Genomic DNA, 25,637 nt, shown 5'->3' on the forward strand with positions numbered 1-25,637 from the left:
CTGTGTCTTTTAGTTGGAGCATTTAGCCATTTAAGGTGATTATTGATAAATACATATGTAGTGCCATTCTATTGTTAGACTGTTTTCCTCTGTTGTTTTATTTCTCCTTTCTTCTTTTCCTCCTCCTCCTTTCTTTCTCTTCTTTATTCTTCCTCCTCTTCCTCCTCCTCCCTTTAATGTTTGTTGCAGTCCAGGTTTGGTGTTAACAAACTCCTTTAGCTTTCTCTTGTCTGGGAAGCTCCTTATTGCTCCTGTACTTTAAATGATAGCTTTGCTGGGTAAAGTAGCCTTGGTTGTAGATCCTTGCTTTCATAACTTTAAATATTTCACAACAGTACTCCCTTCTGGCCTGAAATGTTTCTGTTGAGTAATCAGATGCCTGTCTAATTGGTGCTCCCTTATAGGTTACTACCTGCTTTTCTCTTGCAGTTTTTAGTATTCTATCCTTGTCTTTAAGCCTATTCATTTTAATCATGATGTGTCTCGGTGTAGGCCTCTTTGGGTCCAACTTGTTTGGACTCTCTGAGCTTCCTGGACCTGTGTGACTTTTTCCTTCACCAGATTAGGGAAGTTTTCAGTCACTATTTCTTCAAATAGGTTTTCGATCCCTTGCTGGCTCCCTTCGTTTTCTGGTATCCCCGTAATGCAGATGTCTTTATGCTTCATGTTGTCTCAAATGTTTCTGAAGCCATCTTCATATTTTTAAGAAGTTCTTTCTTTTTTTGCTGCTCTGCCAGGGTGTTTTTTCTACCTTATCTTTCAGAGGCACTGATTTGATCCTCTGCTTCATCTAACCTACAGCTTATTCCTTCCAGTGTATTATCTATTTCAGATATTGCATTCTTTATTTCAGACTGGTCATTTTTATTGTTTCTATATCTTTTTTCATGCTGTTCAGTATCCTTATAATCATTATTCTAAACTCTCTATCTGATAAATTGCTTGCCTTCATTGCATTTAGTTCTTCTTTTGAGAACTCTGTTCTTTCATTTGGGGTCTGTTTCTTTCTCTTCTTGTTTTGGCTGCTGCTTTGTTGTTTTTTGTTTTGGTTTGGTTTTGTTTTTGCCTTAGTTGTTAAACTGATCACTTATATAGCCTTAAGCTGTACCTAGCAGCCCAGCTTTAGCTCCACCGGATGGGGAGAGTAAGTCCTGAGAACGGGGCTATTACTTCCCCTCAGGTTGATGTCACTTGGAGAGGAGTGCTCTGCCTGAGAAAGATGCCCTCTACAGTATGGGGAATGACTGACTATAAGGATACTGGCAGCTGTTCCTTCGGTCCTCTTCCCAGAAACACCAGCCCCAGACTTCCCTCAAGTGTATTTAGTCCACTCTGCCTTCCCTGTGCCAGAGCCCAGGGTTAGTTGCTGCAAACGAAATTTTGTGCATTGGCCTTGTAGGAGGCTCTCTGTGTCTCTAGCCAGTCTCTCCCTGGCAGACAGAAACCCCATTGGTTTTCACAGCTGGATGTTATCTGGGTTCCTTTCTTGGTTCTGGTGCTGTAGGCTGGGGAGCCCAGTTTGGGGTTTAGACTCCACACTTCTCAGGGGGATCCCTCCCGGCTGCTAAAATATCCCCTCCAAAACTTAGGCTGCTAGTCCTGGGAACCCAACCAGTCCTCTCATGCCTCCTCTGTACTCCTTACTAGTCTCATTGTGGTGAAGTGGTTTCTTCTTTCTGTCCTTGCTTATAAGGCTTCTCCAGCTAGTGTTCAGTTGGTCATTCAGGATGATTTCTCTATGACTTAGTTATAATTCCAAATGGTTTGTTTTTTATAATAGCCAACCTATTGAGTATGAAGTGGTTTGTTGTATTTTTTATTTGCATTTTTTTATGTGCTTAATGTCATTTGCTTATCTCTGTAGAAATGTTTAAGTCCTTTGTCCATTTTTAAATCAGGTTTTCTTTTGTTTTTGTTTTTGAGTTGTATAAGTTCTTTTTGTATCCTGGATATAAATCTCTTATCATATATATGATTTGCAAATATTTTCTCACATTCTATAGGTTGCTTTTTCACTCCATTGGTAGTGTCCTTTCATGCAGAAAAGCCTTTTTTTTTTTTTGGTTGAACCTTTGTATTAGTTCTTTCTTTTTTTAAGTATATTTTATTGATTATACTATTACAGTTGTCCCATTTTTTTCTCTGCTGTATTCCCCTCCACCCTGTACCTCCCTTCTCACCAGCATTCACTCTCCCCCTTAGTTCATGTCCATGGGTCATACATATATGTTCTTTGGCTTCTCCATTTCCTTATACTATTCTTATCCTCTCCCTGTCTATTTTATACCTACCATTTATACTTATTCCCTGCACCTTTTCCCTCATTCTCTCCCTTCCCCCTCCCCACTGATAATCTTCCATGTATGATTTTTGTATTCTACACCTTTGTTGGATTTATTCTAGTATTTTTTTGGTATGAGTGGAATCTTCAGTGTTTTCTACATGTAAGATTATTTTCCTTGTGAACAAAGATAATTTTACTTCCCTTTTGGTTCAGATGCCCTTTATTTTTCTCATTTGTTAGTTATAACTGATGGGGAGATTAAATGGAAAATGGTATTAGATGGTTTAGAAATTTGTTTATCCAGAGATTTACTATGGAAAGTATATCCTGGAAGTTGTTCATGTTATTCTATAGAAAGCTCTGGGTTTATTATTTACAAAATGGTAAAGATAGTATACATTTCAAAGAAAATTGAACTCAGTTTCTACATTTGTAGCAGGGGTGTTTTTTGTTTGTTTGTTTGTTTTTGCTACCTCAAAGAAAGCCTAATCACAGATGCAGTTTTCTTCTAGTCCTTGACATTTTGCATGCCTTTTATGTTTTATGCTTGCATCCACAGGTAATTGTTAGCATTTAATTACTCCTTGGAGATTTTGTTTCTGTTGTTAAAGGTATTTGTATAAGAGATGCCTGCAACAGACATACAGAGATAAAATGTGAAGTAATTAAAAAGATATGTTGCATTGGAAATGAACTTTAATCATCTAGGTCAATTCTTAGATGACAGAACTGAGGCCTGGAGAGGACATTAACTTGTATAAGATTATACTGTTATTAGTAAGAGCCAGGACTAAACCCTTTGGTGATTTTTCTCTCATTCTATCTTAATCATTGATTCCTGCAGCAGCCTTTTAACTGTATTTCTGGACTTTAGATTAACCCTTTCTTTATTCCTTTGCTACTGAATCCAAATCATAATACTTGTAAAATATAAATATCATTAGCCATATTCGTGTGTCAATTTTTTAAAATTATTAACCATTATATTCAGGATAATATTAGTATTAAGTAGAGCTAAGTCCATTACTTGTGTTGTCTGATTTAATTATTCAAACACTCCTTTGCTGTTAATTATTCCACTTTTAAATGAGGAAGATGACACCAGAATCTCAACCCAGAACCATCTGATTTCAGAGCTTATATTTTTAAGCACCGTATTATGCTGCTTATTACATAGGGCATTCGAGATCCCTTCTGTTGTTGTTTTTACCCACTCCTCTGGTATTCATTTGACATTTTTAACTATAAATTCCTTGAGGACAGAGATCATGTCTGAGACCAAGCAGTTGTCTTATACATAGCATAGGTCCTTGGTAAATGTTGAATAAACCTTAAGCAGCAAATGAATAGCATAGGACACTGAGAATAGCTCTGTGTGGGAAGACAAATATTACATCTGAAGGAAAAGATTCCTGTGATGGGCCATGTTCATCAAAGCTCAGTCTTTGGGTTTAAGCAAAATAATGAGATTTAACAGAATGAGGAAAATAAAGTCCAGAGATGAACAAGAATAGCAATTATTTGTTCTTGGCTTAAATGAATTATATTTTGGGGTTGTAGAAACTTGAAAATGAATTCTCTAAATAACTTTTTATGTTTTCAGGCCTTGTGGAGTTAAGGAGAGAGGTGCCTGAAGACTAGAGACAGGGAAAGGTTACTCCACTTTTCAGAAAGGGGAAGAAGGAAGATTATAGAGCTGGATGTGGCTCTCAGGTGAGATTCTAGAATAAATTACTTAAAGAGTTATTTGTTTCTAGGGGAAGTGAAGCACTAATCATGAAGAGTTAGTTTGTATTGGTGGTACGAGAAAAGGAATCTGATGAATTGCATATCAGGCCTCAAAGGCTTCTGTCACTTCGCTTCAACTCATGTTTAATTGATTAAAGCCAATTAATTATATGACCCACCCCCAACTTAGGTGTTGGGTGAATAGAGAAGTGTAATCGTGTTGTGAACTTGGAAGGAGGAGAACCAGTAATATCACTGAACATCAGTTCAAGACTTTGGATGACAGATTAAGGAACTAAGATGATTGATGTTGATAGGCTGATATGATCAGATGAGAGTCAGACAAAGGGAGATTGAATAGGGAGAAATATAAGATCCTGTTCTTTTAAAAAACTAATTCTAGAGGCATATCATTGATGGAAGGGGGGTGTTGTGCATCTTGCTGGCATATCAGCACATGTGACAAAAAGTAGTATAGTGATTGGTGCAAGGGAAATGACAAGGAGGCCTCAATTCTGACTATTCCGCATCCGAATTACCACATTTCTGGCAATAAGTGCATGTTATATGGGAAAATTAAGGCAAATAGGAATGTGTAACTTGGAAAATTAACCTGAGTAGGGGAATGGGAGGCATCATGATTGCCTCAAATATTTGGAGGCCTGCCATGGGAAAGCAGGAATAGACTTTTATCATGCCAAATTAAGAACTGATGGGTGAAAACTATGGGAAGTGATTTCAGCTTGATATCAGGAAGAACTTTTCTAGTTTAGAGGTAACATAAAAGACTTCTTCCTGCAGATAATGAAGCGTCGATTTGATTCCTCTGAAATTCTGTAATTCTATATGATAGAAGAATGCCTGTTATATGCCAGGAACTTTCATAAATACTTAATACAAAGAGTGTGTAAACATTGTTATTTTTAACTTTGCTGGTGAGAACAGTGAAATTTAATGAGTTAATAACCTAATAAAACATTTCTTTATGCCTGTTATGTACTAGAATTATACTAGGAAATTTATGTGATTTTTTTTTCCTAAATCTTACTTTAGTCTAATTTTTTAGGTGAGGAAACTAATTCAGATTATAACTTGCCCAAGGTTTATTACCAGCTGATTAAAGTTTTTAATCTAGATGTCTTTGATTCCCAAAACTGCTTTTTTTAAAAAATTGTCCCACAATAGTAGTTATGTTGTTTGGCTTACCTACCATGTTTGTATCTTATGGGACTAGTACTTTCTTTCTTTTGGGTTCTTTTCCTCCATCTCGTGGTTGCTTACCACGTGGTTTGAATAGGACTGACTAGAGTTCTTCACTACTTGGTCATCGCCCTCCCTCTCCTTTCACAGAGGCCAATCAGAATTCCCTGGGAGTTTTTAACTGAAACCAGAGAATAGAATCATTTCTTTGTGGTGTAGTAAGATCGAGTACTTGAGAGCTGTTCGTGTTCATGTTGGCCAGTTTTGGAGGACGCTGGTCGGCATTGAGAGAGAATGATGCCCACTGTCTAACAAGAAAGTGTCTTGGCTATTTGAATGCCTGGTTCCAGTTATTCCTGATGCTCATCTGCATTCCTTCCCTTGCCATGATTTAGTTATTCCACCCTTTTCCTATGTGAGACATCCCCAGTAGCTTTCCAAACATTCCTCCTTTTGCAGAAGCGCAAAGTATTGGGCCTTGAATAGTACTGGTCACTTTGGACAGATGAGATGTGGCTGTGTGGGCTGTGTCCTGGTCAAACCAACTGACGGGAGAAGTGAATCATTGAAGAAGATGGCTAGCTAGTGACTTTTGAGGGTGCAGTTTTTGTGTTACATGTATTTGTACTGGGGGAAGTTGGGATTGTCAACTCTGATGATTTTCAGAATTCATATTTCAAAAGCTGCCATATCCATTCTACCAAATGAAGCCTGTGGTTCATACCAATATCTTATGACAAAGGCAGAGCTCTTCTGGTTGATTAGTGCTTGGAGCACTGGCCTGTTCTTCATATCCCTTTTCTGCCCCCGTGGTTATTATTCCCCGTGGTTAAGATTCCCTGAGGAATCTTGATGTGATCTAGAAAGATTTTTTTCCCTCTAATCTCCTAAATTCTGCTCTTCTGTCTTGATCTTTAAAGACAAAGGACCCAGCAGCTACTCTGGGACACTTGGAGGGAAGGAGGAGAAGGATGGGGAAGAGGTTTATGTTTATTAAGTACTTCAGGAGTACTGAGTGCTTTATATGAATTTTTGAGGTGAGTGGCATTGTTGTACAGAGGGATTAAGTGACTTTACCAAGGTAACAGAGCTAACCCTAGATCTTTTCTAACTCTAAAACATAACCATTTCATGTTGTTACCAGAGAGTGATTGATGACCTGTTTGGTAGTTCATAACTCAAAAATCACAGTTAGTTGTATCTGACTTCATCAAATAAAAGATAAATGTTAGGAGCAGAAACAAAAGACAAAAAATGGGCTAAAGGACTAAAAAGAAACAAAAATTATAATGGGTCAATATGAGGTCTGTCCAGAAAAAGTGTAGCCATTGTTAATTTAATGAGAATAGTTTGCGTGGCATCTGTGTAACCTGGTAGCTTAGGAGGATGGACTGTAATAAACAATAACAACTTCACTGTTCTAGTCAGTGGGGGTGGTTGACACCATTGAGTCGTGGCCGTCACATTCATAATGACTAAGTAGAGCAATGAATATGCATCAGATTTTGCATTAAACTTGGAATGTTCCTCCATGGAAACTGTGCGGATAATGCAGAAGGTTTTTGGGGACGATTCAATGAGTGCAGCTCAAATTAAAGTATGGCACAGATGCTTCAAAGATAGTCAAGAATCTGTTGAAAATGATTCATGTTCTGGGAGGCCTGCAGCAAGCAGAACACTTGAGAATGTTGAATGTATACCAGCTACAGTCAACAAAGATCCTGCAAGAACTGGAAGCTGATACAGGGATTCCAGAAACTACTCTGTCTAGGACTTTGATGCAGGATCTTGGCATGAAACATGTCGTGGCAAAATTGTTCTATCATCTCTGCTACCAGAGCAAAAGGAACATTGTGCTGCAGTTTTTAATGGCTTGATTCAAACTGCTATCAATGAGCCAGATCCTCAAGAAGATCGTAACCAGAGAGGAATCATGGGTCTGTGGTTACGATCCAGAAAAAAAGGCCCAGTCATATCTTGTATCTTCAATAAATGTCTCTATTTTGCATATTACATGGATGGATACTTTCTGCACAGACCTCATATTAATCACCAATTGAACTATAGTCAGTGATACCAATACACAGAGAGTGTTGTATCAACCAGATAGCCCAGATTATAATACCTACATTTTTGCCTCTAAACAATGAATGATTCTGAAAGATAAGATAATTTTTTTCTTTACCTTGGAGTTACTGAGAAACTATTTTTCCTCTTACCAAATGCATTGAAAAGATGTGTGTGGAGTTTCTGAAGGACAGACTGAAAAGAAACTGCATAAGCACAAGTAGAACAGAGGGTAAAAGTGGGTACATTTTTTTCCCCTTCCTTTCTTTTATATTCCTTTTTTTAAAAAGTGGAGTCTCTCTTAGGCAATTTATGTTAATAAGCAGACAACCCTGAAAGAAACTAGTATTCCATTTCAAAAGTTGTGTTACCTCAGTATTTAAACAAAAAAATTACACAGACAAATGACTGCCAGAGCTTAGCATATTTTTGGGAATTGACTAAGAGCAGTGCTTTCCATATGGTGTTTCTCAGGGTTCTAGGATCTTACTGCAGTGTTTGTGAAAGGAAGCACAGTGGTCACCTGGTGAACTTCTGGGCCTGCATTCCCTCCTTCATGAGAGCTGGGTCTGTTTGGGTTGTCATTTGTCTATAAGTTACCATGAATATATATGTGTGCACACATAAGATGGAATCATCTGAAATACTAGTTTTGAAGAAGGGATACTCTTAGATTTAAATTATACGTATGAGGACATTGTTTTTTGTTACGGTTGACTCTTGAGTTGTTCATACATCTTCTTTTGGAATGTGCAGTGTTTTTGCCTATAATTCTGTTTGGATCCAGAGTTAATGACTGACTATTGAGGTCAATGTCTGTAGAATATTTTTTCTGGTGATGGTTAGAGATGATAAATTTTAGATTTTGTAAGCTGCCAGTTTTATATGATACACAATAGTGAAAGTGACAAGTTTTGGTTCAAGTTGACAAGCATGTGTCCTTGGTACATTGTGTAAGTAATTCAGACATACAGTACTATGAGTTAGAGTTTCTGGATAGAAGTTCCCAGGCTTTGATTTTTACTAAATAATTTTGTATAAATGTAGCCTAAGTTCACTAATTAGAGGTGACGTAATTGAACTTGAATTTTGTAAGACAGGCCCCCAAATCAAACTGACATAGGGGACTTTTTTTTTTTTTACTTTGGTTTAGTGTATATGCACAAGCATTTCAACAATATAGGAGATCTTAAAGAAAAGAAAATGCACCTAAGCATACCAAGCTTGCATAACTGTATGAAGAAATCTCTTGTCCTGATTCTCTGACCTTCCCACTTCCATGATCTTGGTTCATGCTGCTGTCCTTTTTCCTGTAGATTAATGTAGTTCTCTGACCAGTCTTCTTTTATCTGGTCTTTCCCCCATTTCCGTTCATCTTCTATAGTCAAGCCAAGGAGAAAAATCTTTCTTGAAAAATATTTTTAATTAGGTTGAAATTTTTAGACACATGGGATAAAATAAAATTCAGTAGAAACCTAAGTACCTATCACCAGGAATAAATAGATGTTAATACTTAGCCATATTTGCTTTGTGTCTCTTAAAGAATGAAGTAATTACATACAAAGCTAGAACCTCACTCCCATCCTTTCCAGGTAAACCAATTTGAAGGTTAATATAGTATAAATTTTTTGTACTTATACTGTATTTACATACCCATAAAATATCATAGACTAAATACTGCCATTTTTGGTGTTTCTAAACATTTAGACAATACATGTGTCTTTTGTACCATTGTTTAAAATATATCCATGTTGATATATTTGTTACAATTGCTGTGGTTTGTACAAATAAACCATAGTTTATTTCTCTAACATACTGCAATTAAGTGGTTTCCTGTTTTCAGCTGTTATAGATGGTGCTTTAGTAGAAGTTCTTGTGTGTCTCCTTGTGTCCGTTTCAAAGTTCCCTGAAGTTGATGTGTGGAAGTAGACATGCTAGGCCATAGGGTATGTACACATGTTCACATTTACTGTGTAATTTTTATTTTCTCCATAGTGGTTGTCCCAGTTATATTGCCTCTTTCATATTTGATAATTGTTTCAGTTTGACTTCAGTTTTTACAGTCTGATGGGTATGATGAAGCATCTTGTTTTAATTTGTACATCCAAGGTTCCTGGTGAAATTGACTATATTTCTATATTTTTGACCAATGAAATTTTTTTGTGTGGATTGCTAGTTTCTACCCCCAACCCTTATAACGCAGTGATTGTGTGCATATGCTATGAATTTTTTGTTGGTTTTGGTGTGTATACATGTTAATATGTTGCTAATCTTTTCATTTGGTTTATGGGGCCTTGTTCAGAAATTTAAATTGTAATATAATCATATGTATCTTTTACTTTTCTTGTGTAAGAAATCCATCAAGTTCTTAAAAATACCTTGTTTCTTCTAAAAATTTGCGGTATTTTTACCCACTTAGTTTTTTACTCACCTGGAATTTTACTTTTGTATATGGTATGAAGTTCATTTTCTTTCAAGATTGACTCTTTTTATCCTTTGATATTCTATACACTTACTAAAAAATTTCAAATTGCCACGTGAAACTGTTGACCTTAACTATTACTACTTTGAAAGTGTGGATTTACTTTGGAAAATTGACATTGTATTGTAAGTCCTTGCAGTGTTGTTGATAGGCTCTTGGAAATGGTGTGAAATGTTCTATAATGAAACCATTTTTACCATAGGCTAATTGATATCAACAGTTAAGTTCTTGTGGCATCTCATCAACATTATAACAAAGTGATATTGAATGAAATGACATTATTTGAGGGTCTGCTGTACAATATTGAGTCTGGAAAAAGCAGGCATGGTCACGCAGCAGCCACTTCAAACTTTGTGCCTGTTTGTTGTCTTCCTGTCTGTTTACTCACAGTTTCTATCAGACAATAATAGTTCTCATTTTCTTTACTAAATCTTGCATGAGTGCCCTTCATTGGCATGTGCTATCCTTGAATCATTTGGGAAAAGGGGTTCTGGGAAATGTAGTTCCAGACTTCTGCCCTGTGATGCAGAGGAGAGTATACAATTGGGTATTGGTCACACAGATTTTACAGAAGATAAGACAGGCATATACAAATCTGTTCTCATCCCCCTCATTAACACACATGACAGCATACTTGATTGTTGTATCCCTCCCTCCCCCGTTCATATATTTTGGAGATCTTTCTCAGTGGTATATACAGTCATAATTTTGCTAGCTGTTGTTACTTGCCCTCCCCAGAGGCTATATTAATTTGTATTTCAACCTGTAGTGTCTCTCTTTCTGTTGTTTTGTATCCTGGCTGGCTTTGCATCCTGTCCTCTTTATTACAAATGGCTTTTGCCTTTTTTTTGTCCGAATCCTTGTTTAAAGACAATCATCTTGACAGACGTGGCATCTGACAACATGAGTGCACACACACACTCAGTTCACCCTGCTACACTAGAGTGGGCTAGTTGTGCTTCTCTGGCTGTATAATGTGTTTCATTAATTACGTATTTATAAACATTTCCTTTGTGCCTGTTTGTTTTAAGGCCTGCGCATTCCTAGTTATCATTGTACTATATCCTTTTATCATAAACTAGTTGTGTGTGTGCTTGTCTCCTTTACTAAAACTAGAACTCCTTTAGAATAATACTATGCTCTCTCTTTATTACTGGCACCTAACACATTGTAGCAACACAGTAACTCTTGGAATGAATGAGTATACATAATTCTAAACAGAGGGTATATGCAGTTTTATAATTTTTGCTTTTAGCAAAATACATTTTGCTAGATGATTTACATGTATTAACATGACTCCTCATAATCACACCGGTAGCTGTACATAAGGAAATGTACATATTTACATTTTTTAAAAAGATTGAATCCTTATTCACATATTTGAGATCTTGGATGGTTGTGAGGAGTTAATGTGGAAAATACATCTTGTCTGATTCTGGCTAGTGTCATGCTTCTTTACTCAAGTTGTTTTTGGAAGATTTTGAGGAATATACTATTAAGTTCCTTTTGCTTTTTATAGTAAGCTTGCCATTCTAAAAATTTACCAGTTTAGATCAGGAATAGATCAGGTTTGGCAATATCTGGACAGGTTTCTGGTTGTCACCACTTGAAGAGAGGCAGTGCTACAGACATCTAGTCTGTAGTTCCAGGGATGCTGCTAAACGTCCTGTGATGGATGAGACGGGACTCCACAACAAATAATTATTTGGCTTAAAATGTTTGTAGTGCTGGCTTTGAAGAACTCTGATTTGGATCTGTTTTGCTATAAAGTTTAGACCTAAGTTGGACCTAACCACTTTAACTTTTTTAAACTTCTCTTTTTAAAATTGTGTTCTGTGTGAGCAGAATCATAAGGGAATGTCAGTCTAAAATTGTACTCATTTTTTAAATATTGCTATATAATTGATATTCTTTAACATTTTTAAATATAATTTAATTCTTAAACTTTGTCACACAGATTATTAATGAAATCCTGTGAATTGGTTATCCAGTTTCAGCAATTACCAACATTTTTACCATTCCTCAAATGTTTTTGGAGTATTTTTGAAACAAAGTCAATAGTTACTACATTTTCTTTGTGTCAGATGTCTTTTTAAAGCTAACTAGAATAATTTTTAAAGTTTGAACATTACATATGATTGGTTTCTTACATCTGTAACAGTATCTCCTTCCCTTTAAAAAAAAATCCACGTATTGTTAAGTTCATTTGTTTTATGGAATTTCCTACATGCTAACTAACTTGGCTAATTGTATCCTCTTGGTGGCCTTTAGCATGTTCCTCTATTTTCTTCTGTAAATTGGTAGATTTAGAAGTGGGATTAGAGTCCTTTTGGTTTTAAAATTTTTTTATTTACTGATTTTAGAGGGGACAGAGAGAGAGAGAGATTGATTTGATGTTCCATTTATATATGTATTCATTGGATGTTTCTTATATATTTCCTAACTGGAGATCGAACCTGCAACTTCAGCTTACTGGGACAATGCTCCCCACTCCTTTTTAAAGCAAGAATACATCAAGTATAATAAGCAGATGTCTACATACATATAGCCACCTATCAACTTACTCTGTGTCATACATATTATAGGTTGGTGTATTGATATATGCATATACACTTACATTTGAATATACAACACAAATTTATATTTTCTCACAGCAGGTGAGTACATGATGAGGGTTCATTCTTAGTGATGGTATTAATCTGTGCACATGTTGTCACCATGGTCCATCTTGCTTCATCCTTTCACGTAATGATGATTGTTCTTAAATTATTTTCTCTGCAGTACTATGTGACTAAATTAATGTTCCCATTTGTGAAGTAGTATATCTTTATTATTTGCTTTGTACCTGTTAGGGTGGGGAATATTTTTATTGCATCAACTCATTTTGGCTGGCACAATGCTCTGTAAATTTAGTAACCCTTTCCTATCAGTAGTTCTACATCTTGGCTCTGAATGAGAATTACTATTTAAAAATACAGATTTCTAGGCTCCTCTGGAAATTTTTAATTTAATTGGTCTGTCAAACTTTGAGTTGGAGGAAAACAGGCTGACAGAGTAGAATTAGTCTATCTTCATACACTTCAGTTATTTTTTTGAGTGAATCACTGTTGTAATTCTCACCTTTGGTATGCATCTGATTCATCTGTGTAGATTTTTAAATTTAATTTTAACAGGTAATTATGGTTCACAATTTAAAAGAAATATAAAGGGCATAATGTAAAAATTGCCCCTTCCACCTCTAGCCACTTCATCCCAAAGTCATCTGGTTTCCCTAACTATAGCTGACCATTATTTTCTTCTCTATCCCTAAAGATTTTATGATTCCGTAGTCAGATACCTGTTACTCCCCACCATTTACATAGTGGGGAGTATACTAGTCCACTGTTCTACATTTTATTTGCCTTCTGTATCTCCAGTATCTTGAGTTTATTCTACTTTAGTACTTAAAGAGTACGGGTGCTTAGTATTTCATTGTTATGTAACCAGTTTCCTGTTGATATCTAAGTTGTTCTTTTGCTAACACAAACAACTCTGCCATGAGTAACCGCCTATTATAGTGCAGTTCTGGAGACTTCACAAGTAGGGGATTGGTCCTCCCAGAGACTCCTCACTTTAGATACCAGCTGCAGCTCCAGTGTTCCTGGGCCACCCACACTTCTGACCAACTGACTATAAATTTTGGGATTCCCACTGCTCCCTCAGGTTCCATAATTTGCTATAATGACTCCCAGAACTCAGGAAAGTGGTATACTTAGGATTACAGTTTTATTATAGCAAGAGAACAAAATCGAAACATCAAATAGGAGAGACTCATGGTGAGGTCTGAGAGGGTCCCAGACTCGAAATTTTCATGCCCTCTGGACACATCACCCTCCCAGTATATCGATGCTCAACCAATTTCAGTGTCAAGATGATTTATTGGGGATTCAGTTTATAGGTATATTGGATTTAAGGATGTGTTGATTGTGGCCAAGAGATTTAACTCAATCTTTAGCCCCACTACCCTCCCCAGAGGTCAGAAGTTTAGCTGGTCAGGCTAACATCACATGGCCCACAGCCCCGACCCTTTTATCACATGGTGGTTCTTTCCAGCATGGCCAGCCCCAATCTGGAACAGTCTAGGGGCCTACTGTGAGTCACTTCATTAGCATAAACCCAGTTGTGGCTCTAAGGGTTCAGTAGGAATGATAAAGACACCTGCCACTTAGGAAATTCCAAGGGTTTAGAATCTCACAGGCACTCAGGACAAAAACTAGTCAAATTCTTTATCATATAACACCTTTGTAGGTCATGTACAAATATATTAGGGTAAATTCCTCTTCCTCCCTCTCCCTTTTTTTCTTCCACCTTCACATAATTCAGTCAGATAAAGCTATAACCAAGAAGTCTTCCTCCCACTTTGTGCAACCCATTCCAAATAAATAACTTTGTTTCCCATGTATCTTCAGTGTTTCCCATGTATCTTCAGTGTTTCTATATGCAAATAAAAGCAAATACTAATGTTTTCATTCCCTTTCTTTGCTAAACAGAAGGTAGCATGTAGTATAGATTGTTAATTTAACTTGCTTTTTCTCTTAAAAATACATCCTGGAAATGTATTTCCATAGCAGAAAAAAATATACATTCACAGTTTTGCTAGACATTGGCAAATTGCTGACAGAGATTATATTCATACTTCATTCACTCTAGGACCAATACAGTTTCAGACTTCTTGTTCTTTGCAGTTTAAGAGATGAATAATAGTATATCCTTATAATTTTAATTTGAATTTCTCACACTAGGTCGAACATCTTTTTATATACTTATACATAATATTATAGAAATATTATATAAAACTATATATTGTGTTTCCATTTCTATGAATTGTTTATGTTCTTTGCCTATTTTTCTAGTGGATTGTGTTTTTCCCTTATAATTGTCATTTGTTTTACTTTGTGGTTATGTTTTTTCAATGTAGAAATTTAATATTTTTAAATGGTTAAATTTATGAATTTTTTATGTCTTCTAAATTTTATGTCTTTTCAGTTTTTGTGTTTATGAGATTATGTTTTAAAAATTCTCATATGGCTTCTTGTAATATGTTTATTATTTTTCTTTTTTAATTACGGTATAATTTAGATAGAGTAAAGTGTACTCTTCGTAGTGCACAGTTTTGTGAGCTTATACAAATGTATGCAGTTATGTAATGGCCACCACAATCAAGATACAGAACACTTGTATCACCCCTAAATGTTCTTTGTGCCCATTTGTATTTATACCATTTTCAGGTCCCCAGCTCCTAGCAGTTGTGTATTTCTTTGCTGTCCTTAATGTTTTGTCTTTTGCAGAAGGTCTTAGGAAATAGAATCATTCAGTATGTAGCCTTTCACTTAGCATAATACATTTAATATTTGTGTCTGTTGTTGGTGTGTTTAGTCATTGGTTGGTTCCTTTTCTATTAACTGAAGAGTATTTGTTACATGGATTTACCACAGTACATTTTTCCATTCTCTAGTTGAGGGATGTTTGGGTTATTTTCAGGTTTTGGAGATTATGAATAAGCCAGTATAAATGTTCATGGACAGATTTTTTGGTGAGTATGAGTTTTTATTTTATTGGGTTAATACCTAGGAGTAGAATTGTTAGGTGTTATACATTAATTATATGAATAACTGTAAGCAACTGAAAATAATTTTTAAAGGGATTTTACCATTTTGCATTCTCTCCAACATGCGGTATCATCAGTTTTTATAAAAAGTCATTCTAGTAGGTGTGTAATAATATCTCATTGTACTTTGATTTGCATTTTTCTAATGATTAATGTCTCTATATCTTTATGTCAGTATATCTTTGGTTAAGTGTCAAACTGTTTACATCTTTTCCCCATTTAAAAAATTGGGCTTTCCTATTGAGTTCTATGAATTCTTTATCATGCATATAAATGCTTTGTCAGGTATCTGATTGGCAAGTATTTTCTCTCAATCTGTGGCCTGTATTTTCAGATAAGATCGGGCGCTTACAGGATGGTATGGCCGTAGACTGTGGCCTGTATTTTCATTCTCAATGATGTCTTTCAAAGAGCCGGAAATTCTTTATTTTGATGAATTTCAATAAATCAGTATTTTAATGTGTGGACTGTAGTTCAGTATTGTCTCTAAGAAATCTTTGTCTATCCAGTAACAGATTTTCTCCTATATGTTCTTTGAGAATTTTTTTTAGTTTCAAGTTGTACATCTAATCTAGGTCTATGGCCCATTTTGAGTTCTTTATTGGGTATGATATTAGGTAGCTTGTCTCAATGGTTATTTTTTTTATTGTTGGTTTTGTTTTGTTTGCAAACAATTATACAGTTGTTCCAGACTATTTTGTTAGAAAGATTCTTTTATTTTCTGTTGAATTGTCTTTGCACCTTTGTAAAAAAATCAATTGACCATGTATGTGTGGCTCTATTTCTGGATTCTTTGTTCTATTCTATCAGATCTATCTGCCTGTTCTTTCATCTTGTCATACTCTTGATTACTGTAACTTTCTAGGAGTCGGAAACCTGCAACTTGATTCTTTTTAAAAATTGTTTTAGCTCTTCTACTTCCTTTGTTTTTCCATATAAATTTTTGAATTAGCTTATTCATTTCCACAAATACAATGAGACTGATTAGGTTTTCACTGAGTCTATAGATTAAAGGAAGAAAATTTTACATTGTAACAACATTGAGTCTTTCAGTTCATGAGTGTGGTATTTTTCTTCATTTCTTTAGATTTTTGATTTCCTTTATCAACATCTTAGAGTTTTTGGCATAGAGATTTCACACACATTTTGTTAAATTTGTATCAGTATTTCAGTTTTGAGAGTGTTATTACAAATATTACTGCTTTTAACTTTTTAGTTTCCAATCCTTGGTAGTATGTTGAAATATAAGTATATTTTATGATTTTGCTAAATTTACTTATTAGTTCTGGGAACTTTTTTGGAGATTCCATGAGATTTTATACATAGACAGTCAGCCGTGTCTGCTAACACTAGGACTTTGAGTAAGATACTGAATAGGAGAGTGGTGGGAGCAGAGCATCCCTGTCTTGTTTTTCATCTTAGGGAGAAATCAGTCATTAGTTTCCTAGCACTTTTATACTTCTTTGAACACATACATCTTGGTATATTGATCACTGAGCTAAGGAATTCTATTTAATTTTATTTTCCAGGTAACTTCCAGTTTTCCTGAAATCGTTCATTATTGACTAGTATATCTGGTGATTTCTAATGCATTGTATGTGTGTGTGTCTGTGTCCTTCTCTTATGCATACACTGTCAGAGCACTTACTGCACTGCTTGGCAGTTTACTTTGTACTGACCTTTCTCCCTTACTAGAAGATGGGCGTTTTGAGGAGAATAAGAAAAGGTACCTGTCCTCAAGGAACTTGTCATGAATAATTGGTATTAGGTTAGACCATATGAAATGGCCAGTGTTAATTTTTAACCTGTAAAATCTTGTATCCTGTTGACAAAAACAGAAAAACAAGAAAATGAAAATTCTATTCTGCTGACAAGATCCAGTCATCAGTATGAGAAATGTTCATGCATGACATTGTTTGTCACTGTTGTATGCTAATAAGCAAAGCCAGCTGGATATACTGTAGTGAATAGGACACAACCCCTTTTTGCTGTGGAAGACTGGGTTTTTTACAGTGTTCATATGTGCTTAACTGTATGGTTAATCTGTCAGTATATAAACAAATTTAATCTCAGTTTGCATTCAATCATGATCCCAGCCCCTGCTTTTTTATGTCTTGTACTATGAGACACTTTAGCAATGCTTTTTATAAATAAGTAACTAAAAAGATTGACATACTTTGTTGTGTGATACTTCTGTGTGAAAAATACTCCGCATACTTTTTTAGTTTGATGTAATTCAGTTATTTTAGTCACTTAGTATTTTGAGTAAGTGACTAAAATAACTGAATTAAAGGCACCATTCTTTCTTTTGAAATAATTTGATATTTCAATAAAAAAGATATTAAGGCAATTATAATACCAAAAAAAATCCTCTTGTATTTCTTTCTCTAATTTTTTTGTGTATTTCTAATTGTAAATCATATGTGGAGGATAACTATAATATTTTTGTACTATATATGTTTATATAATACTTTGGTTTTCAAGCAGGTCTTTTATTACCCCATATTCCAAGTCTGGAAAAAAGAATATATTGGAGATTTTTTGTGAGCCTCATGAAGCTACAAATTATTTCTCTTGTTCACTGCTGTACTTAGCACATAAATAGTTATTAACAAATGATTGTTTAGTAAGTTACTTGAAGGGTTGGGAAGCTAAGCTAGCTGGATTTGGTTAGAGTAAGAAACTGTAATTTTTTTGTTTTTAATTTCACTGAGCACCCTGTATTTTTTTTAAAGATTTTATTTATTTATTCTTAGAGAGGGAAGGGAGGGAGGTAGAGATAGAGATAGAGATAGATAGATAGATAGAGATAGAGAGAGAGAGAGAGAGAGAGAGAGAGAGAGAGAGAGACATCAATGTGCGGTTGCTGGGGGTTATGGCCTGCAACCCAGGCATGTACCCTGGCTGGGAATCGAACCTGCGACACTTTGGTTCACAGCCTGCACTCAATCCACTGAGCTATGCCAGCCAGGGCAGAAACTGTAATTTTTACATGAGACACACACAGTTGGGTAAAAGTAGGTTACAGTTGTGAATATGTGAAACTTTTTAGTATTTATTTATTAATTGTTGTATTATTAACCTACTTTTTCCACTCATGTACATATATTAGTACAAATGAAAGCTATCACAGTTACATTTTTTTATAAATATCAAGATCACATAGTTTTTGAGACATTGTAAATTTAATTGTAAATTATGTAGTAACACAGAGCTATTGTTTTCAGTTTATTAGGAATTTGTTCATGATATTGTTTTGAGCTTGACTAATTAACATAAGATTAAGCTATGACTATTAAACCTATAAAGCATTATTTTTCATTTGAAACTCTTAGAGGAAGACTGACTTTGTATTGGTAATAAAACAATAAATAGAAGTGCTTGGCAAATTTGCTTTCTTTTGTATTTGCTGCCACCAAATGGCATATTAATAATATTACTATTTCTGTTACATCAATATGGTAGTAATGGCCCTTTAATGTTTTTATGAGGTTAATTTGTTCATAAATAGTTTTGGTAGAGGAGAGTAACAAATTTAGTATGTTTAGAACTGTAGCTAGCCTTAACTACAGCTATCCACTAGAGTGGCCAGGGTGGTATCTATCTTTTAACATACTGGAAAGACATGTTAGAACATAGCAGTGATTGACAAAGATAATAAAAGATGATTCTTTCAGACTAATAAGAAATGTGGTTGACAGCATACTTTTATACAGGGAACTTAATTCTGACATTTGTTCTTACTGGGCCATTACACCTGAGAATTAATGGTTCTAGAATATTTTAGGCGTAATTTTACTTATTTGAAGACAAGCCATTTTAGCATAAGATCCTGTAAAAATTATTATGTAAGAATAAAAAAAAATAACCCTGGCAGGGTGGCTTAGTTGGTGTTGTGTCATCCTGTATACCAGAATGTTGTGGGTGGATTCAGATCCTGGTCAGGACACGTACATAGGTTGTGGGTGAATACAGGAGACAACCAATTGATGTTTCTCATACCTGATGTTTCTCTCTCTTGCTCACTCTCCTCCCCTCCTTTCTCTCTCTTTAAAATGATAAACATATCCTCAAGTAAAGATTTAAAAATAGAAGCAACCCAAATGTTTACTCTTAGGAAATTGGTTCAATACAATAACTTTTAAATGTAATGTCATATATGCAGTCATTGGAAGCGTTTTGGAGAAATATTTAAGGACGTGGGTAAAAGTCTACATTGTTAAGTGGAGGAAGATGCGGAGAAGCAAGTTACTATACAGTTATTATATATGTTATAAAATAATAAGTGTTTCTCTTTGGGAGATACTGTGATTTCTTAAATTTATATATTTCTAAAATGAACATGTTTTAAATATTCAGAAATTATATAGAGTGGATATTTTATACTTTATAGTTTTTATATTAAGACACCCCCATGAAATTATTTGATCATTAGGTAGTAAATATATTTAAATAATTTCCTTTTAAAAAATGAGAATGTCTTTTTGGTAGCAATTCTAAGACACACTACTTTTGAAACACTTCTGAGAATACAGTAAGGATTGGTTCATGTGTAAAACCTTTAATAACCTATCTTATTATACAGATTAATAATTTTTTTCTTGATAGAACAGTAAAACCAGTTCTGAATTAGTAAGATTTTTAATATTATCTAATAATTTAATGTTTTAAGGTGCTAGTTATTTTTATAACATAGCCCTTCATTGCTAGTGTTAGCATATTCTTGCTTTTGATACCTGTTTTCTGCTACAGGCCTGAGAGTGGAATTGAAACAATACATCTACTGATTCCACCAGAGGAAAATAGTACGGGGATTCCTATTATGGTAGGTTATTTTCTGGTGGTCTCTCTGCAGTAATATAGGCAGCTCTTGTAATTCATTAGTTTGTTGCTATTTGTGCCTCATAACTTAAACTTAGCTTTTATATGTAAGAGAGAGTATATGTATGTGAAAAATACTTGGTATTAGCTGAAATCCTTTGTGGTAGATACTTTGTGTGGTAGGTCTTATCTGTATTCCTGGAAAACTTATGTAGCAACTTACTTAATAATGAAAATAAGTTTTCAGTGGAGGGGGCTTAAAAATCTAATTTAGAAGTCTCTTATGTTGTAGGTTAGAGAAGAGAATATTAAATAGCTGAAACTAATGGTACTGCAAATAGTTTTATTTTATCCTGAGAAACTAATAAATTACTAGATGTTTTCATTTGCCTCTTATCCAGCTGTATGCGGTACCTTGCTCATAGCTAATTATCTTACATGTTATATGTTTGTGGTACATACATTATGATTAGCCATTCAGTAATCATTGGGGAACCTAAATTATATGAGTGACTCCTGTGTTTTAGTGAAAGTAGTTAGAAAAGTCTCATAAGTTAGCGGTGGTAGACTCAAGGTAGTAGTGAAGATAATGTTCACTAGTTTAATATCATTGGAATTATTAGGCTTTTTTGAAAGTCAGGCGTATTGAAGGATTCTGTAAAAAAGAAGAAACTATAACCCAGTAAGTGGTTTCTTTACCATTACCAGGATGCAATTTTCTGTACTTCTTGTTAAGTATTTTATTATCCAAATGATAATACCATTTGATATTAAAGTAGTCTTGATGCAAAGTAGTTTCAAAACAAAGAATCACCTTTATTGTTTTTTTTGTTATAATTTGTTCTTAGTTACACATTTTTTAAAGAAAAGGAGGTGATTAGAAAGTTGTTATTTGGAAAGCTGAAATATTTATGCATCTGTATACTGGTAGGGGAGCAGATTATTGGGAAAACATTAAGCTTTGTTCTTCAAATTGGAATAATTTGATAATCAAAGATTAATATTCTCATTAGAAATTCTGAATTCTGTATGAATTAACCAATTGTGAATTTTTACCTGGCTTTTCAGGATAGTCTACCAAATTTAAAAAAGGGAAAAAAAATATGATGCCTCTAATTTGTTGTTACCTTGAATGGCTTTTACTGACTAGAATTTCATTGGAAATTCACCCCCACCTCGCAATTTCTCTTCTTTATATAAAGCTGTTTTTCTAATCTCTGGTACAGTTAAGGCTCTGGATGAATCCTGAAATACTCTTATCCTAATTCAGTCCAGCATTTGGTTAATGAGTGGGCACAGCAGAAAAAGAACAGTTGAACTTGAGATTGTAAGAATAAGATTTGATTGGGAAAATGGTAACAAATAACAGACACTGTCAATATCATATTGCCAATTTATTTTTTTCTTTCCTGGAAATGTACATTGGAGACCAGGCAGTCCCAAATTCCACTCCTTTTGCTTCGTAATCACTGTATAAGTTGTAATTTTCATCTTTTACCACTGGATGGTGCTTTTGCATTGGTTTCTGCAAACTTTCTAAATTTACATAAGGAATCATTTAAAAATTCATCAGAAAGAACAGTGAAATTAAGATAGTGGTGTATAGTTGGTCATATTATGGTCAAGTTAAAATTAGTGAAGCATAACTATCATTTGGATATAATATACAATAATTAGTTACTTAAAGGTAAATCCTTTGATATGAAGTTGTTAAGAGTTATATACCTGACTATATATATTCTAACATAATCTTTAATCTATCACCTTAGAAATGTTTTAGATGTTTTTATTTTTTTAGGTGGTACTGTGATTTAAATTGCATCTAAATAAAACACATGTTCTTAATTGATAGTGTTAGGAAAAAAATACAGATAACTCAGACTTTTAAGGTTGTTTTTGATGACCATTCTCCTTCCTGTCCAGTAAGAGAAACTTCTTTGGTTGAACACTTTTATTTCACAAATATTCAAATTCTTTTTTGTTAGTTGCCAAGTGACTTTTTGATAGTTATCATGCTTGAATGAATTAAATACTTAGATCTATAGAGTTTATTTGGGATTGTATCAAGGTTGTAGAGATCTCAATTCAAGAAAATAATAATCTGATGTAATAAATCATACACTTATATTTTAATGGGCAAAGTAAGTATCAACTCTGGAACATCAGTTTCTCCTAACACATTTCTCTGAGGCTTCTTTCTCCAGTCTAGTGTCATTTCCTTTTCTGTTCTTTGAAGGATTGTTTATATAAAAAACAAAGTTCTACAAGCAAGCATTTTAAATTATACCTTCTTAAAGTTTGCTCACTAGCTACTTGATAGTTTGTTTTTTAAAAAAGATTTTATTATTTAGTTTTAGAGAGAGAGGAAGGGAGGGAGAAAGAGAGGGAGAGAAACTTCGATGTGAGAGAAGCATCGATCAGTTGCCTCGTGTATGCGCCCCAACCCAGGACTGAATTTGCAACCCAGGCCTGCGCTCTGACCAGGAATTGAACTGGCAACCTTTGGCTTTGAGGGACAATATCCAGCCCACTGAATGACACCGGTTAGGGCCTATTTGATAGTTTTCGAGGCATGAATTTAGAGGCTGTTGTGACCTAGCGAGTTTAAATTCTCAACAGGCTTGTTCTACATTAACTGCTCACCTACTATAGGTTCTCTTGAGCTGTGGGTTAAATAGCTTTGTCTTCGCAGGTTTGTTGCTTAACAATGAGTCCTTTCCTCTGCAGTGTTCAAGTTTTGGCCCTCTTATTACTTATTGGAATGTGAACTTTTGTCACTTAACCTCTCTAGGACTTATTTTTCTTACCTGTAAAGTAGTGACTGAGTTTAGGACATCATGACTAAAGAGTGGTGTTACTCAGAGAAAAACAAATGTGTAGATTTATGAAGGAAAGAAGAAATTACCCATAATCTTGGCACTGATTTGACTAATCTGTTGTTGATGTTAAAAAAAAATCTTGCTGATCTTCATTAACATCATTAGAATCATATTGTATATGTATTCTGTTTCACCTTAACATTTTCATGAGTATTGTCCTATGTTTTACCATTTGTTTTTAAATATTCAGTTTCTTTTTATGATATATACTATATTTTAAATCACTTTATTGGTCAACATTTAGGTTTTTAATGTTTTGTTATCAATGATGATTCAGTAAAACCTTGATAATGTAAATTTTTATAGACCTCACATTATTTCTTTATGTCTACATCCTTGTAAGAACAAATGCTAATTTAAAAGACTTTGAAAGACTTAACCAGTGCTGTTGATAGTGGTTGGCAATATTTTTTCCCTACAGCAGTCCCATTGTATTCCTTTCATTATCTGGCTCAGACTATTGCAGTAGCCTGCTGCTGTTTTCTCTGACTTTAGTATCACCTCATTTTAGGTCATCCCTTACGCTACATTCACAATGAGGCCTATGAGATAAAAATCAGATTGTCATTTCTTAATTTAAAGTTCTGTAGTGGTCTCGCCATCATTCAGCAGGTTAAAATGTACGCACTTCAAGTTGGCATTCAAGGGCCTTCATGATTTGACCCCTGTCTAATTTGTCCTGCCTTATTTTATACAGCCCTGCTATATATTTTGTGGTTAAAAGGTAGGAAGGAGCATTCTAGGCAGAGGGAACAGCATGCACAAAGACACAGCCGTATAGAATGACCTGGTCTATTTCAATTGCAACAAGTACATTTATATACTGGAAACTTAAAAGGCAAGATAGTGGTGGATGTCTTCAGTATACAGTGTACTTTAACAAAATGTAGTTGACTAAATAAAAGCAGGCACATAACATTTTGTCTATGACTTAGAAAAGTAATGGGTGGTATAGAGGATTGTTAAATAGGCCTCTTGGTTACAAATAACAGACATCACAAGTCAAAGTGGCTTAAACACAAAAGGAAATTTATTGGCCAGGTGACAGGAATGGTCAGGCAGAGCTAGATCCAGAACTTGGTGACAGTAGATTCTCCATCACATCCTACCCTTTTTAAACTTTGCCCCTTCTTCCCTGCTATAGGCAGTTTAGCTTATATTGGCCTTGCTTAAAATCCCAAAAGAAAAGAGAGTGTCTTTCCTGATAGCCTTGGCAAGAAAGTAAAGTCCTAAGGAAGGCTTTGATCATATGTTCTTCCCTGAACTAGACATGTCGCTGGGAGTACGTAGGTGGTACTTCGGCCAGTCCCGAGTCTCTCATATATGTCTGGATCAGGTGTACTCCATGAAGGAAGAGATTCTTGTAAAAGAACTATGTCTCCTACAAGGATGGATGGATGGGTAGAGAAAGGAGAACCAAGAGTTGAGAGACCAGTTAGGAAGTGATTTTGATAACTCATGTGAAGACTGAAGTGGGTCTGAACTAGGTCACTGTGAGGGAAGAAAGTGTTATGGAAGATTTTTGGTAAAATGCCTGGAACTGGGTGACTAAAAATTAAAAATGGGAGATGAAGTAAGGTAAGGCTTTCAGAAATAATTATTTTTATATTCTGGGTTACTGTGTATTGGTGGTGCCATTACTATTAACCAACCTAAGACTTTCAGAAGAACAACACTTTGAGGGAGGGACCTAAGGGTGATAAATTGAATTTTGACATGCTGAATCTGAGATAATGTGGAATATTATCAGGTAAAATGGCCCACTGAGCATTTGGAAATTGAGTTGGGAAGTTAGGAGTAGAAATGAAGACTCATGTAGGTAATGGCTGGTATTACAGAAATAGATGAGATTGTCTAGGAAGAGGTTGTAGACCAGGAGGAAAAAGCATGAGCTGAAAGAGCCAGCATTAAAGTACAGGTGGTGAAAGGAAAGCTAACTGAAAGGGGCCCAAAAAGGTTGGGAAATATAGGTGAAATTTTTATGGAGGTAGCAAGAAGAGAGTTTAATAAAGACCATTGGTGTCCAGTATTGTAGAGTAGTTGAGAAAAACAAAGATTTTGCAGTAGATAATTATTGGTGACCTTAGAGCAATTTCTTTTTAAAAAAAAAATTTATTTATTTTTAGAGAGGGAAAGGCGGTGGGGGGAGAGGGAGAGGGGGAGAGAGAGAGAGAGAGAGAGAGAGAGAAGCATCAATGTGCGGTTGCTGGGGGCTGTGGCCTGCAACCCAGGCATGTGCCCTGACTGGGAATTGAACCTGTGATGCTTTGGTTCGCAGCCCGAGCTCAATCCACTGAGCTATGCCAGCCAGGGCACCTTAGAGCAATTTCAATTTGAGTGGTGAGTATGGAAGTCAGATTGCATGCGGGAAGGTGAAACATGTAAAAAATAGATTAGGAGCTTGTTAGGGAGGAAGAGAAGTTTTCTATAGCCAAGTGGAAGGAGCAGAGACAGCAGTGAGGGATAAATGAAAGTGATATGAGAAAGGAATTAGAATGTATAAAGTAAGATCTGTAAGAAGATAGAAAT

At 35.1% G+C, this 25,637-nt stretch overlaps 1 protein-coding gene across 7 annotated transcripts in view; it reads left to right on the forward strand.

The window, feature by feature from the left end:
* ANKRD28 (ankyrin repeat domain 28) overlaps positions 1-25,637 on the forward strand; it is a 177,224-nt gene that overhangs the window by 26,186 nt on the left and 125,401 nt on the right. For 2 of the 7 annotated variants that reach the window (XM_045856627.1, XM_045856629.1), the window contains exons 2-3: positions 3,888-3,997; positions 20,161-20,233. The exons of 2 other annotated variants lie outside the window; for them this stretch is intronic. In XM_045856627.1, coding sequence (XP_045712583.1) covers positions 20,231-20,233 — 3 coding nt within the window. In that variant the 5' untranslated portion in view covers positions 3,888-3,997; positions 20,161-20,230. Of the gene's footprint in view, positions 1-3,887; positions 3,998-20,160; positions 20,234-25,637 lie in introns of those variants that run through there. 3 more of the 7 variants (XM_045856630.1, XM_045856626.1, XM_045856632.1) reach the window with 3 other exon arrangements.

This window comes from Phyllostomus hastatus, unplaced genomic scaffold (genome assembly GCF_019186645.2).
Source record: "Phyllostomus hastatus isolate PE091 unplaced genomic scaffold, TTU_PhHast_1.1 phas_scaffold_129, whole genome shotgun sequence".
Classification (NCBI taxonomy): Eukaryota; Metazoa; Chordata; class Mammalia; order Chiroptera; family Phyllostomidae; genus Phyllostomus; species Phyllostomus hastatus.